Source organism: Pistacia vera, unplaced genomic scaffold, assembly GCF_008641045.1.
Source record: "Pistacia vera cultivar Batoury unplaced genomic scaffold, PisVer_v2 Contig592, whole genome shotgun sequence".
NCBI classification, from domain to species: domain Eukaryota; kingdom Viridiplantae; phylum Streptophyta; class Magnoliopsida; order Sapindales; family Anacardiaceae; genus Pistacia; species Pistacia vera.
In genome coordinates this window covers 231583-246237 of record NW_022196437.1, presented here as the reverse complement: position 1 = coordinate 246237, position 14655 = coordinate 231583, and the positions used below count along the sequence as shown (strand labels likewise).

At 35.3% G+C, this 14655-nt stretch overlaps 2 protein-coding genes, 1 non-coding gene and 1 pseudogene across 3 annotated transcripts; 3 read left to right on the top strand and 1 right to left on the bottom strand.

Annotated features, from left to right (window-relative positions):
• The first annotated feature begins 430 nt into the window (after nucleotides 1-430).
• LOC116110001 lies at nucleotides 431-3936 on the top strand. The gene is made up of 4 exons (XM_031396253.1): nucleotides 431-674; nucleotides 960-1355; nucleotides 2557-2971; nucleotides 3433-3936. The coding sequence occupies exons 1-4, from the start codon at nucleotides 431-433 to the stop codon at nucleotides 3632-3634; spliced, it is 1257 nt and encodes a 418-aa protein (XP_031252113.1). The 3' UTR covers nucleotides 3635-3936.
• Nucleotides 3937-5395: 1459 nt separating this feature from the next.
• Nucleotides 5396-5476, bottom strand: TRNAL-CAG. The gene has a single exon. It is a non-coding gene; the product is annotated as a tRNA-Leu (tRNA).
• Nucleotides 5477-7355: 1879 nt separating this feature from the next.
• LOC116110000 lies at nucleotides 7356-9916 on the top strand (annotated as a pseudogene).
• A 3059-nt stretch (nucleotides 9917-12975) lies between these two features.
• LOC116109999 lies at nucleotides 12976-13983 on the top strand. The gene is made up of 2 exons (XM_031396252.1): nucleotides 12976-13308; nucleotides 13595-13983. The coding sequence occupies exons 1-2, from the start codon at nucleotides 13065-13067 to the stop codon at nucleotides 13981-13983; spliced, it is 633 nt and encodes a 210-aa protein (XP_031252112.1). The 5' UTR covers nucleotides 12976-13064.
• The last annotated feature ends 672 nt before the right edge of the window (nucleotides 13984-14655 follow it).

The window sequence follows — 14655 nt, the reverse complement described above, 5'->3', positions numbered from 1 at the left end:
TAAATCATTATTTATTTATTAAAGTGGTAAATTCAAGTGTATTTAAGCCGTAACAAATCGGAAATTGGGCATAACCATTAACCAAGGTAAAATGTAATGGTAATCACAATAATTTTGCTTAATAAATAAAAAAGGGGAAAATTGAATTTTCTCATCAAATAATATTGGGAATATATTTAAAACCTAAATCTACTTGTGTATTTAAAATTAACAATTTAAAAGTGCAGAGATTTATTTAGAATTTATAGATTTAAAAAAAAAAAAAAAAATTAACATAATAAGCTCTTTTTTTTTTTTCCCCTTAAGAATACGTAATAAATATGGAGGCAAATCTCAGAATCAGGTATAGCCTATAGGTGACCAGCCAAACAGGCCCTTAAGCTTGTGATAAAATTCACAAACCCCTGATCTAAAACCCTAACAAGCAAAAATGAGACGAACTCTGCTAAAAAATGTTTCTCTCCTTACGCGTAACCTTCTGCATAATCCAAACCCTAATCCATCAATCATTCCACTCGCTGCTTCCACTCGGTCTCCACTCAGACTCTGCTCGTCCGACTCAAACGACTCCTCTAATGACCAAAACCTCCCTGCCCCTGCTGCTGAATCCACGTTGGCAGCTCAAACCCAGGAGAAGGACGTGTCTCTCGATTTTCAGGATGTGGGTAACAAAGGTAAAAAAGTTTATATTTGTGTTTTGAATGTGTTTGGTTGGTGGGAAATGGAGGAAAGTGAAAGCAAGTTTTCTGTGTCTTATTTTTTTTTTTTTTTTTATTGAATCTGAAATTTATTCTGGTAGAATTCTCAGCTAGGATTTATTAAAGGTTTCTGGGTTTGATTTTTTTTGTATTGCTGAAATGTATTTTGGAAAAATTCGAAGCTTAGATTGAAAAAAATGTTGTACTGAATTTCTGGGATTTAAATTATATGTGATTTAATCGTTTGTTGTTTGATATCAGAGCTGAAAATGCGGATAGAGAAGTATTTTAAAGGCGATGAAGAAGCGTTGCCAGCTATTCTTGAAGCAATCTTGCAGAGGAAGTTGACAGGGAAGCATGAGGAGACTGATGATGAGTTGATGGAAGAACTGCGGATGAAGCCACTGGACGATGTCAAGGACCAAGAGATAGAGTCGGATTTTGAGGAGTTGTATAAGACTGATGAGGAGATTGATCATTTGTATGATGCAAAGGATTATGTTATGAAGAAGATGGTGAAGGATGAATACTTCAACATGGATAAAAAGAAGTGGGATGAGATGATTAGCGAAGCTGTTCAGCATGGGTATTTGAAAGACACAAGAGAATGTGAGGAAATTCTTGAGGATATGCTTAGCTGGGACAAACTCCTGCCAGGTACTTTTTTCTGTAACTTTCTTATTGGGATTATCATCTCATATTATGTGGTTCTTGAAACAAGGTATTTATTTTATTGCTCTCTTCGTAGACCATGCTTGGAAGTAGATTCGAAACTAGATTTTGTTTTACTAGCTGTATTTGATGGATTAGAATTATAAAATTTCATCAATTTTCTTATGTTCATGTTTGCTTTGAAATGTTTCTGAGAACGTTTTTGATATTTCAGAGTGGATGTTGTGTTGCGCAAGCAAATTCTGTATGCAATTATGCCAATATGCTTTTTGAAAGATATCTGGGAAAACAATATAAGCTTCCTGAGATGGCTAGTAAAGTCAAAAGGACTAGTTAATGATATTGCTTAGGACCTTTCATGCTGTAATATATGATGGAATCTGTGAAGGCCTTTCAATTAGTCACAAATATTGCCTGGATCTTGCAGTTTTGCAATTTTTACATTAATGGTTATTATGGTCCTTGGGTCACCTAAGAATCTGAGGTGTTGAAAAAAAGAAATAAATTATGAGTCAGGGGGGTAGCCTTGACCGGTGTTGCTAGGAAAAGTTTAAGTAGTTAAATATTATGAGGCAAGAAGGTAACTTAGACTGTATTGGACGAGGAAAAAATTGGTATAATCTAGTGTTTTAAGGATGAGATAAGTGGAGCAGTCATGTTGTTATCAGAGGATCCTGAGTCAAGAAATCTATGGCGTGTTGTGATATTCCACACCTTTTTAATAACAATAGTTCATTGAGGCGACCAGAATGTGAATTCTGAAGAAATTGACATAATGAGTTGTAGATGTCTAATATGATTGTTAACCTGTCTGCTGTCAACATGATGGATGTCCATTGTACATGCAGTCATATATGTGTATGTGAAAATAATGGCTGGTTTGAAATCCCTCTTCCATCCTCCCTTGTAACTTTGGGTGTTTCTAGTAACAGGTTTTCCCTCTTCTCCATATCATGCTTTTCCTGTACTGTTTTCCACTATGGTTTATTTATTTGTCATATCCCATTAAACTATTTCCGGTGGACACGATTTCCAAGTCTAATTTCGTGAGTGAAATGAAAGCATTTGCTTATTTTTTGTAAATATATTTTTGCTAACTTTTTAAGTATTTATGACATGGTAGTTGCATAATTCATTTTGTATTTGCATTGTCTGGATTTTTCTCAAATTCTAATTATTTCCCCAGATGATATCAAGAAAAGTGTTGAGGAGAAGTTCAATGAGCTGGGTGATATGTGTGAAAGAGGGGAGCTTGAACCTGAACAAGCATACGAGCTGTTTAAGAAGTTTGAGGATGAGATAGTCTCTGGATACATGAAAAAGGTTGAAGCAGAGGGTCTTCCACAGGTTGATTTATCTGCAGTGCCGGACATGAAGAAGGACATTGATGACCCACCAGGAGAGGGACCAATCCTTAGATGGCAAACACGGGTTGTCTTTCTTCCTGGTGGTGATGCTTGGCATCCCAAAAACAGGAAAGTAAAAATGTCTGTTACTGTGAAAGAGCTCGGGCTTTCAAAACATCAATTCCGTAGGCTTAGAGAACTAGTTGGGAAAAGGTATCATCCAGGGAAAGATGAGCTTACCATCACCAGTGAGAGGTAAAGCCAACAACTTACTAATATTATCACATTTTTTATCCAGAAAGTTTTACACTGCAAGTGTTGGTCCTTGACAGATTTTTGAGAAAAATAACTTTGCTCCTATTGCAGAAATTTTCTGATATTCTATTCCCATGAGCCCTCACCGTAAGAAAATTGGCATATTTATCATGAAATTTCTGCCTGATTTGCAAGTATGAGACTATAATCAACCCATTTTTCTAAGTGCTTGGGGAAATGTAAAATATCACTGTACATGCTTCTTTACCTTGACTGAATATCCGTACTCTTGTTTTGCTAAAAAAAAAAAAAAAAAAAAAAAAAAAAAAAAGAAAAAAAACGATCAGTATGCTTTGCCAGACTGAAGCTTTACCAATAGTAATACTTCCCAGTTAGACTTTAATGGCACTATTTGTATTCTGTGCAGTTGAAGATAACTATAGAACATTATTCTTTTGCAGGTTTGAACACCGAGAAGAAAACCGAAAAGATTGCCTTAGGACTCTCTTTTCCCTGATTGAGGAAGCCGGGAAAGCAAACAAGATGGTGGAGGATGCTCGAACTTCTTATGTGAAGGATAGACTCAGAGCAAATCCAGCATTCATGGAGAGGTTGCATGCCAAGACAATGAGATCACAAGGATCTAACTCTGTGAGTGCATGAAATTTTGAATAGCAACCACATGGAGAAATAAACTTCCAGGTTGAGGACTTCCAATTTCTGGATATTAATTTGCAGCAGTTTCTGTTCTTGCAAATTTAGGGGCAAAACATCTTTCCTGTAGTGTATGGTGGCATCAATATAAATTATCATATGCTGATGCAGCTAACCGGCTTATGTTCTTGTGGTTGATTAACCACAGAGATACTTTCATTTTTTTCGTTAACAGTGTGGAGCTTCATAATTCGTTCTTTACGCTAAAAGATTCTGTGATGTATATTATTATTCAAAAAGGATTTTCATTATGTATGTGTGAACAGAGCAAGGGCTTGAAAAGTTACCAAGTTGCTATAGATCTTTTGTATATTTTGATGGTACATTGCCTCTTTTTGAAGGTAAGGACTAAGAAGTGAGGTTGTCAAGGTTATATATATATATATATTTTTTTTAATAATTACCAACTACAAATTGTTACCGGGATATCAAATGAAGAAGGAATTTTGGACGACGTCAAAATCAGATCAAGAAGGAATCTTGCTCATCGATGGGCGGTGTCAAAGATAGGGAGGGTTATCTTTCTGTGGCATTCTGTATCAACCTAATTGGAAACTAAAAAGGTAAAAGTAAAGAAGAGAAAAATAAAGAAGTGAAGAAAAGAATTCCAGCAAGCTAAGAATCTTGATATATTTGTTTTATACAAAATAAGATGACTTGGAATAGTGCCAAGATGCCATACACAAAAATATGACAGTACTGATAACAAACAATGCGCTAATACTCGAGGAATCAAGCACGTGTATAACATTCCTCAACTTAGGTACCAAGTTGTGCAAAAGTAAAGAGCAAGTTTAATATTGGAGGAAAGAAGAAACTGCAGGTTCATAAAGTTGACAAAAGAAACCCTCCTAAGTTTCTCCAGAATGGGATTATTTACAGCCTCAGATACATCATCACCAACCATTTAAAAGACTGTTAATAGTGCCATTACAGTAGCAAAAATGGAAAGCAGGCTTCTTCTTCAAGATCAAGTAAAGGAAAAATACCCAGATAAGCATATGAAGCAAAGAACTAATTCTTCTTGTTCTTCTGCAGAGAGAAGAAATTGCAAATGCTATGGGAAAATTGTAGAGTTTGCTTGTAGTGCTTGTATGTTGTGCCTTTGTTGCCCCCTTTCTCTCTGCTGGTGTTGCATCAGGCTACCATGCATGGTTGTATGGCGAGTTGCGAAGCGTTTAACTCACAGGGCTTGTTGTGGATCAGATAAGATTTATGCAACATATTCATCATTTTCAGATATTGATTCTGAGAGTTTGCCATATAAATCACATAGTAATTGTGTCAACTGATTGGATGCTCAAAGGAAATAGGATAGGATGATGAATAGACCTAAAAAGTTGCAATGTTTAAGGCAAGCTTCTTGTTGAGTTTTACCAGTAGTTGAAGTTACAATCTCATCAATTTTGTGGCAGTTTCGCGTTATATAATTCCTTATTTTCTTCAGTCAGGCTATAATATTTCAGTAAACTATTCTATTGTAGCACTTACTTTAAATTTTGCAATGGTATGAACAGAAGACATCTTTGTAATTGTAATTGCATGAGTGATAAATATCCATCAATTATTACATTATCATTAGTTCTTTAAAAGTTATGTGATCAAAAGAGAGAGGAAGAATCAGTGGTAAATTGTTCTCTGAAATGAAAACTTTGTAGTTTTGATTAAATCAAATTTTCACAGTAGAAAAAAAAAACTGCAAAAGTTTTATGTCAAGAATGGGATTCGAACCCATGCCCTTTCGGACCAGTACCTGAAACTGGCGCCTTAGACCAACTCGGCCATCTTGACTCTATATTGCTATTATTTCATTTAGAAACTAAACCTTGATATTTAGGGGTTATTTTCAACCTGCACCTTGAGAGATACGGAAATTAAATTCAGTATAAGCCATTTAGAACCACTGAAATTTTAAACTATAAAGGTTCATTAATTAAGGAATAAAACTATACTCTTTGTAAGTATAGTATTATTGTTAATTAATTATGAGTGTTTGTGACTGATAATTAAGAAAAATTACTATAACAAAAGCATAGATAAAAAAAAAAAAAAAAATACATATATATGAATATTATTAGATTCTTCAAAATTTAGAAGAGTTGACTTACCGTTAGTTGAAATTCACAAAGCTTGAATAGGGTTTTATTTAAAAGTTAATGCCTAAACGCATTTAACTCGATTTAAGTGCATTGTCACAAGGATGATCGAGATAGGGATACAAATCTTCCTCCCTTTTACCTTCTAGATTGCATTATTGAATACTTAATTGCTAATCTTTTTACCTTCTTAATTAGTTGCATTATTATATATTAATAATGCCAATCTTTTAGACTTTTACCTTTCGGTGTCATTATTAATATATAACTTAAGTAAAAATATTTAATACTAAAATTCTTATTAGCACTATATTAACTCATGTAACGACATTATTCATTAGTCATCACTCACGTGAGTTGTTACAAAATCGACATTTCAAATTTTTTTTTTTTTTTTTTAACAAAAATATCAAAACCAATTTACGTGCACCTCGATTAATTCTCAGGGGAGATTAACACAACAACATACTTTTACGGCCTCCCACTTAAATCGCAGACGTTCAAATGATGAATTGAATCTAAGACAGTTCGGATATCCACACTATCCTTAATTCACCCTAATTAGCTAGACTACCCAATTGTGGGTTATTTTGAAAAATGTTGCTCTCCTTTACTAATTAACCATATCAGCCATATATTAATTTCTGATTTATTCATTTACTCAGCCCGGTTTTACAATCTAGTTTGTTCGGCATTTGATGTTTGAATGAGTTTATTTTATATTGTGACTTTTAAAAGCGCTTTGGACTGCTTTTGTAGAAAGTTATTTTCCTTTAAGAAACCTTTCTGTTGTGAATTTGTTTAGTAATGTAGTATGTGTGTGTGACTTTTGAAAGCACTTTGCATCGGAGTGCTGAAACTGCATTTATTAAGTAAATGCACTTCCTATGAATGGCTTCTAGTAATTTTATTTTTTTTTGGTAAAAAACAAACATATATAGCATAAACTTGACAGGATACATTTACTATAAGATGAATAAAATGTAAGATTAGTTTATATCTTAGTGATCTGGTGACTTCTGAAAAAACGCTTTGGGTTTCTTCCATAGAAAGGGCTTGCCCTTCATTATTGTAAATATTTGTATTTTAAACAGAGAAATGATATTGAACTTCATTTCCATGCATGATTTATTAAATGTAAATTATGGAATATATGTTTCTTCATGGAAACAAAAAGCATACACTAAGCGTCATTCTACTGTCTCTCTAAATTGATTTCATCTCAAAATTGGCAGCTCAAACCCAGGAGAAGGACGTGTCTCTCGATGTTCAGGATGTGGGTAATAAAGGTAAAAAAGTTTATATTGTGTTTTGAATGTGTTTGGTTGTGGGGAAATGGAGGAAAGTGAAAGCAAGTTTCTGTGTCTGATTTTTTTTTTTTTTTAATTGAATCTGAAATTTATTCTGGTAGAATTCTCAGCTAGGATTTATTAAAAGGTTTCTGGGTTGGTTTATTTTGTATTGCTGAAATGTATTTTGGAAAAATTGAAGCTTAGATTGAAAAAAATGTTGTACGGATTTCTGGGATTTAATTATATGTGATTTAATCGTTTGTTGTTTGATGTCAGAGGAAAATGCGGATAGAGAAGTATTTTAAAGGCGATGAAGAAGCGTTGCCAGTATTCTTGAAGCAATCTTGCGGGGAAGTTGACAGGGAAGCATGAGGAGACTGATGATGAGTTGTAGAAGAACTGCGGATGAAGCCACTGGACGATGTCAAGGAGCAAGAGGTTGAGTCGGATTTTGAGGAGTTGTATAAGACTGATGAGGAGATTGAACATTTGTATGATGCAGGATATGTTATGAAGAAATGGTGAAGGTGAATACTTCTACATGGATGACAGAAGTGGGATGAGATGATTAGCGAAGGTGTTCAGCATGGGTATTTGAAAGACACAAGAGAATGTGAGGAAATTCTTGAGGATATGCTAGCTGGGACAAACTGCCAGGGACTTTTTTCTGTAACTTTCTTATTGGGATATCATCTCATATTATGTGGTTCTTGAAAAAAGGTATTTATTTATTGCTCTCTTCGTAGACCATGCTTGGAAGTAGATTCGAAACTAGATTTTGTTTACTAGCTGTATTTGATGGGTTAGAATTATAAAATTTCATCAATTTTCTTATGTTCATGTTTGCTTTGAAATGTTTCTGAGAACGTTGTGATATTCAGAGTGGAGTTGTGTTGCGAAGCAAATTCTGTATGCAATTATGCCAATATGCTTTGAAAGATATCTGGGAAAACAATAAGCTTCCTGAGATGGCTAGTAAAGTCAAAAGGACTAGTTAATGATATTGTTAGGACCTTTCATGCGTATATATGATGGAATCTGTGAAGGCCTTTCAATTAGTCACAATATTGCCTGGATCTTGCAGTTTTGCAATTTTTACATTAATGGTTATTATGGTCCTTGGGTCACCTAAGAATCTGAGGTGTTGAAAAAAGAAATAATTATGAGTCAGGGGGGTAGCCTTGACCGGTGTTGCTAGGAAAAGCTTAAGTAGTTAAATTTTGAGGCAAGAAGGTAACTTAGACTGTAGGACGAGGAAAAATTTGGTAATCTAGTGTTTTAAGGATGAGATAAGTGGAGCGTCATGTTGTTATCAGAGGATCCTGAGTCAAGAAATCTATGGCGTGTTTTGATATTCCACACCTTTTTATAACAATAGTTCATTGAGCGACCAGAATGTGAATTCAGAAAAATGACATAATGAGTTGTAGATCCGATATGATTGTTAACCTGTCTGCTGTCAACATGATGGATGTCCATGTACATGCAGTCATATATGTGATGTGAAAATAATGGCTGGTTGAATCCCTCTTCCACTCCCTTGTAACTTTGGGTGTTTCTAGTAACAGGTTTTCCCTTCTCCATATCATGCTTTTCCTGTACTGTTTTCCACTATGGTTTATTTATTTGTCATATCCCATTAGACTATTTCCGGTGGAACATTTCCAAGTCTAATTTCGTGAGTGAAATGAAAGCATTTGCTTATTTTTTGTAAATAATTTTGTCTAACTTTTTAAGTATTTATGACATGGTAGTTGCATAATTCATTTTGTATTTGCATTGTCTGGATTTTTCTCAAATTCTAATTCTTTCAGATGATATCAAGAAAAGTGTTGAGGAGAAGTTCATGAGCTGGGTATGTGTGAAAGAGGGAGCTTGAACCTGAACAAGCATACGAGCGTTTAAGAAGTTTGAGGATGAGATAGTCTCTGGATACATGAAAAAGGTTAAGCAGAGGGTCTTCCACAGGTTGATTTATCTGCAGTGCGGCATGATGAAAAGGACATTGATGACCCACCAGGAGAGGGACAATCCTTGATGGCAAACAGGGTTGTCTTCTTCCTGGTGGTGATGCTTGGCATCCCAAAAACAGGAAAGTAAAAATGTCTGTTACTGTGAAAGAGCTCGGGCTTTCAAAACATCAATTCCGTAGGCTTAGAGAACTAGTTGGGAAAAGGTATCATCCAGGGAAAGATGAGTTACCATCACCAGTGAGAGGTAAAGCCAACAAACTTACTAATATTATCACATTTTTTATCCAGAAAGTTTTACACGCAAGTGTTGGCCTTGACAGATTTTTAGAAAAATAACTTTGCTCTATTGCTGAAATTTTCTGATATTCTATTCCCATGAGCCCTCACCGTAAGAAAATTGGCATATTTATCATGAAATTTCTGCCTGATTTGCAAGTATGAGACTACAATCAACCTATTTTTCTAAGTGCTTGGGGAAATGTAAAATATCACTGTACATTCCTCTTTACCTTGACTGAATCATCCGTAGTCTTGTTTTGCTAAAAAAAAAAAAAAAAAAAAAAAAAAAAACAATCGTATGCTTTGCCAGACTGAAGCTTTACCAATAGTAATACTTCCCAGTTAGACTTTAATGGCATATTGTATTCTGTGCAGTTGAAGATAACTATAGAACATTATCTTTTGCAGGTTTGAACACCGAGAAGAAAACCGAAAAGATTGCCTTAGGACTCTCTTTTCCCTGATTGAGGAAGCCGGGAAAGAAACAAGATGGTGGAGGATGCCGAAACTTCTTATGTGAAGGATAGACTCAGAGCAAATCCAGCATTCATGGAGAGGTTGCATGCCAAGACAATGAGATCAAGGATCTAACTCTGTGAGTGCATGAAATTTTGAATAGCAACCACATGGAGAAATAAACTTCCAGGTTGAGGATTCCAATTTCTGGATATTAATTTGCAGCAGTTTTGTTCTGCAAATTTAGGGGCAAAACATCTTCCTGTAGTGTATGGTGGCATCAATATAATATCATATGCTGATGCAGCTAACCGGCTTGTTTGTTGGTTGATTAACCACAGAGAACTTTCATTTTTTTCGTTAACAGTGGGAGCTTCATAATTCGTTCTTTGCGCTAAAAGATTCTGTGATGATATTATTATTCAAAAAGGATTTTCATTATGTATGTGTGAACAGAGCAAGGGCTTGAAAAGTTACCAAGTTGGTATAGATCTTTTGTATATTTTGATGGTACATGCCTCTTTTTGGTAGGACAAGAAGTGAGGTTGTCAAGGTTATATATATATATATTTTTTAATAATACCAACTACAATGTTACTGGATATCAACGAAGAAGGAATTTGGACGACGTCAAAATCAGAACAAGAAGGAATTGCTCATCGATGGGCGGTGTCAAAGATAGGGAGGGTTATCTTTCTGTGGCATCTTGTATCAACCTAATTGGAACTAAAAAGGTAAAAGTAAAGAAGAGAAAAATAATGAAGTGAAGAAAAGAATTCCAGAAGCTAAGAACTTGATATATTGTTTTTATACAAAATAAGATGACTTGGAATAGTGCCAAGATGCCATACACAAAAATATGACAGTACTGATAAAAACAATGCGCTAATACTCGAGGAATCAAGCACGTGTATAACATTCCTCAACTTGGGTACCAAGTTGTGCAAAACTAAAGAGCAGTTTAATATTGGAGCAAAGAAGAAACGGCAGGTTTTTTTGACTGTTTGGCTTGAAGAAACTTAAAAGTGGTTTTTTGATTTAGTTGATGCACATCCTAATTAATTTTGTTTTTATCTAGTGCAAAATGCTCATTTGGTAATGGATTTATGAGTAAATAAGGATTTGCTGTTATGAAACAACGTTGAGCTATTCTTTGTTTATTTCCATGTTATTTGGATGGATTTTGTGTTGGAATGTTTGTAGAAATGCTTGTAGGGGAACGCGTTTTTTATTGTTTGCACTTGAAGGACTGGTAAGTATGAAATGATTCTTTGTCTAATACTGCAGAACCTGTATTGGATTTATAATTTCATATATTCTTAACTCTAGGTGTTAAAATGCTTGTTAATACTGGATTTTAATAGGGTCTGTTAAATAGTTAAAGTGGAAGAGTCTGTGGGACTGTGAAGTGTAGGAAAGCAAATATATGTTTTATAGTGATTTTGGGTTTGAAGCTGCACCTCTGGCTGATCGCAAACCCGGGGCCATATTGGGATGAAGTGTAATTATTTATGGCTCACATGTTTTACTTTTGATGTAGGAATTGAATTAATTATAAAGTTAATAAAAGCTGTTGTGTGAAAATTGAATTAAGCAAATGTTTTAAAGTTGAGCCTAAACGTTATCAAGTTCATACTGTTCTGGGGCAAACCATCAATTGTGCAGATACAGATTCTTATATATTTCATCAAAATACATTTTAAACTTCAACAAACACGTAATGAGAGAGAGCCTCTTGTTTGATGGGAAAGAAAGAAAATAAAAACAAATAATGTAGGCATTATTTGTATTTATCAAAGTTAATTCAGCAAAAAAGTGTTTTAACTTTATGGGGAAAACCAGCTATATCCGATCTTGGTTGGCCTTTCACCCCTAGCCACAAGTCATCCCCATATTTTGCCACATACGTGGGTTCGGTCCTCCAAGGCCTGTTAGAGCTCTCTTCAACCTGCTCATGGCTAGATCGATCGGTTTAGGGTCAAATAGGAAGAACTATAAGATTCCACCTCTGGAAAGCGCCTACACCTAATGGCTTAAGCCGCTGTTCCCATTTCCTCGCTGACCCATCATGCAAAAGGTACGCCGTTAGAGTGAGTGCGCTTTACATTTTTAAAAACTGTCAGAACCATTGGAAAATAAACTCCCAAGCACAGGTTGGGTGTTTTAAAAACCGTTACTAAAAACCCCTCAAAATCACTATAATGATTTACCCTCAAAACCGCTACGATGGTTTACCCTCAAAACCGCTACCCTGAAACTCCCAAGCAGACCTTTTGTGATCTGGTGGCTTCTGAAAAAATGCTTTGGGTTTCTTCGCGGAAACAAAATGCATACACTAAGCGTCATTTTACTATCTCTCTAAATTGATTTCATTTCAAAAACTAAAAACCTTAAAATTAATTCTACCATGATGATCAAGAGCTGCAAGTTATTATCATGCACAGCAGCCAGCGCCACAACCAGCAGCACATCCTCCGCCGTGAAAGTTCAAATCAGCCAAAGAAGATTTCTCTTTTGACACATCGTCTGTCCTATATGTATATATATATATAATTGTGGTAATTAAAATATAAAGAAAATGTTGATGATAAGGACTTAAAATTAACCACCACTAGATGACCTGATGGTAAAAGAGCAAAATGATGCTTCATGAGCTCTTATGTTCGAGTCCTCCCTATACATTAATAGGGATGGTCATCTGAGCTTTTGTTTGGTCGCCAATTGACAATTCCAAGGTCTTGAGGGATTAATTGAGGTACGTGCAAACTGACTCAGACAAAATGACCTAATTAACTATGGACTAGTACTATTGATCTACCAAGGCTTTCTTGGAATTTATCATGTTAAAGAATTTCAAGATTTATTTATGCTAAATAAATCATTATTTATTTATTAAAGTGGTAAATTCAAGTGTATTTAGCCGTAACAAATTGGAAATTGGGCATAACCATTAACCAAGGTAAAATGTAATGGTAATCACAATAATTTTGCTTAATAAATAAAAATAGGGGAAAAAATTGAATATTCTCATCAAATAATATTGGGAATATATTTAAAACCTAAATCTACTTGTGTATTTAAAATTAACAATTTAAAAGTACAGAGATTTATTTAGAATTTATAGATTTAAAAAAAAAAAAAATCATTAATTAACATAATAACTTTTTTTTTTCCCCTTAATATGGAGGCAAATCTCAGAATCAGTTATAGGTGACCAGCCAACAGGCCCTTAAGCTTGTGATAAAATTCACAAACCCCTGATCTAAAACCCTAACAATCAAAAATGAGACGAACTCTGCTAAAAAATGTTTCTCTGCTTACGCGAAACCTTCTGCACAATCCAAACCCTAATCCATCACTCATTCCACTCGCTGCTTCGACTCGGTCTCCGCTCAGACTCTACTCGTCCGACTCAAACGACTCCTCTAATGACCAAGACCTCCCTGCCCCTGCTGCTGAATCCACATTGGCAGCTCAAACCCAGGAGAAGGACGTGTCTCTCGATGTTCAGGATGTGGGTAATAAAGGTAAAAAAGTTTATATTTGTGTTTTGAATGTGTTTGGTTGGTGGGAAAATGGAGGAAAGTGAAAGCAAGTTTTCTGTGTCTGATTTTTTTTTTTTTTTTAATTGAATCTGAAATTTATTCTGGTAGAATTCTCAGCTAGGATTTATTAAAAGTTTCTGGGTTTGGTTTATTTTGTATTGCTGAAATGTATTTTGGAAAAATTCGAAGCTTAGATTGAAAAAAATGTTGTACCGGATTTCTGGGATTTAAATTATATGTGATTTAATCGTTTGTTGTTTGATGTCAGAGCTGAAAATGCGGATAGAGAAGTATTTTAAAGGCGATGAAGAAGCGTTGCCAGATATTCTTGAAGCAATCTTGCGGAGGAAGTTGACAGGGAAGCATGAGGAGACTGATGATGAGTTGGTAGAAGAACTGCGGATGAAGCCACTGGACGATGTCAAGGAGCAAGAGGTTGAGTCGGATTTTGAGGAGTTGTATAAGACTGATGAGGAGATTGAACATTTGTATGATGCAGAGGAATATGTTATGAAGAAGATGGTGAAGGATGAATACTTCTACATGGATGACAAGAAGTGGGATGAGATGATTAGCGAAGGTGTTCAGCATGGGTATTTGAAAGACACAAGAGAATGTGAGGAAATTCTTGAGGATATGCTTAGCNAAAATATCTAAAACTTAACAAACATTTTAATCGGCCTGTCGCCGCGGCGAAACTGTCCAGCAGCTTCCCCGTGGCTTCAACACCTCTTCGCCGCGGCGAAGATTCTTCTTCGCCCCGGCGAAGACTGAAATACTAAACTTCTTCTATTTTCAACCAATTTCAGGGCAAGCATTCAACACAACACTCAATCAAACAATATTACCAAAAACCAACTCAAATAAGAGCGAAAGAAGAATCAACCAATACGTACCTCAAGTGGGGCGTTACAACGGCTCCTTTCAAGATTTTGTTTCATCTAGCTGGAAAAACACGAAGTTGATTCCAAGATAGTTTTCACCCATGAAATAAAAGTCTCACAGAAGCCAAAGTGTCCAAGAACAAACAAAATCAAATCCCAGCTCATAGTATCAAAAGCCTTCCTAAGATCCAACTTTAAACCCACATTTCCACCATGAGCTTTCTTATCCATAAAATGAACTCCTTTTGAAACAAGAGGTAATTGACTTCGTCTTCGTTAACCCTCTTTGAAGCAAAGACGCAATACACATGGAGGTGGGAATTGCAGTATTCCCGAGGTGAGGAAGGGAAGATAATGACATTCAGAAAAGAACCTCTTCGTAAGGAAAGAACTGACTGAGAGCTTAGAGAAGAATGTACCAAAGAAAGGTAAAGAGGTTAGGCAA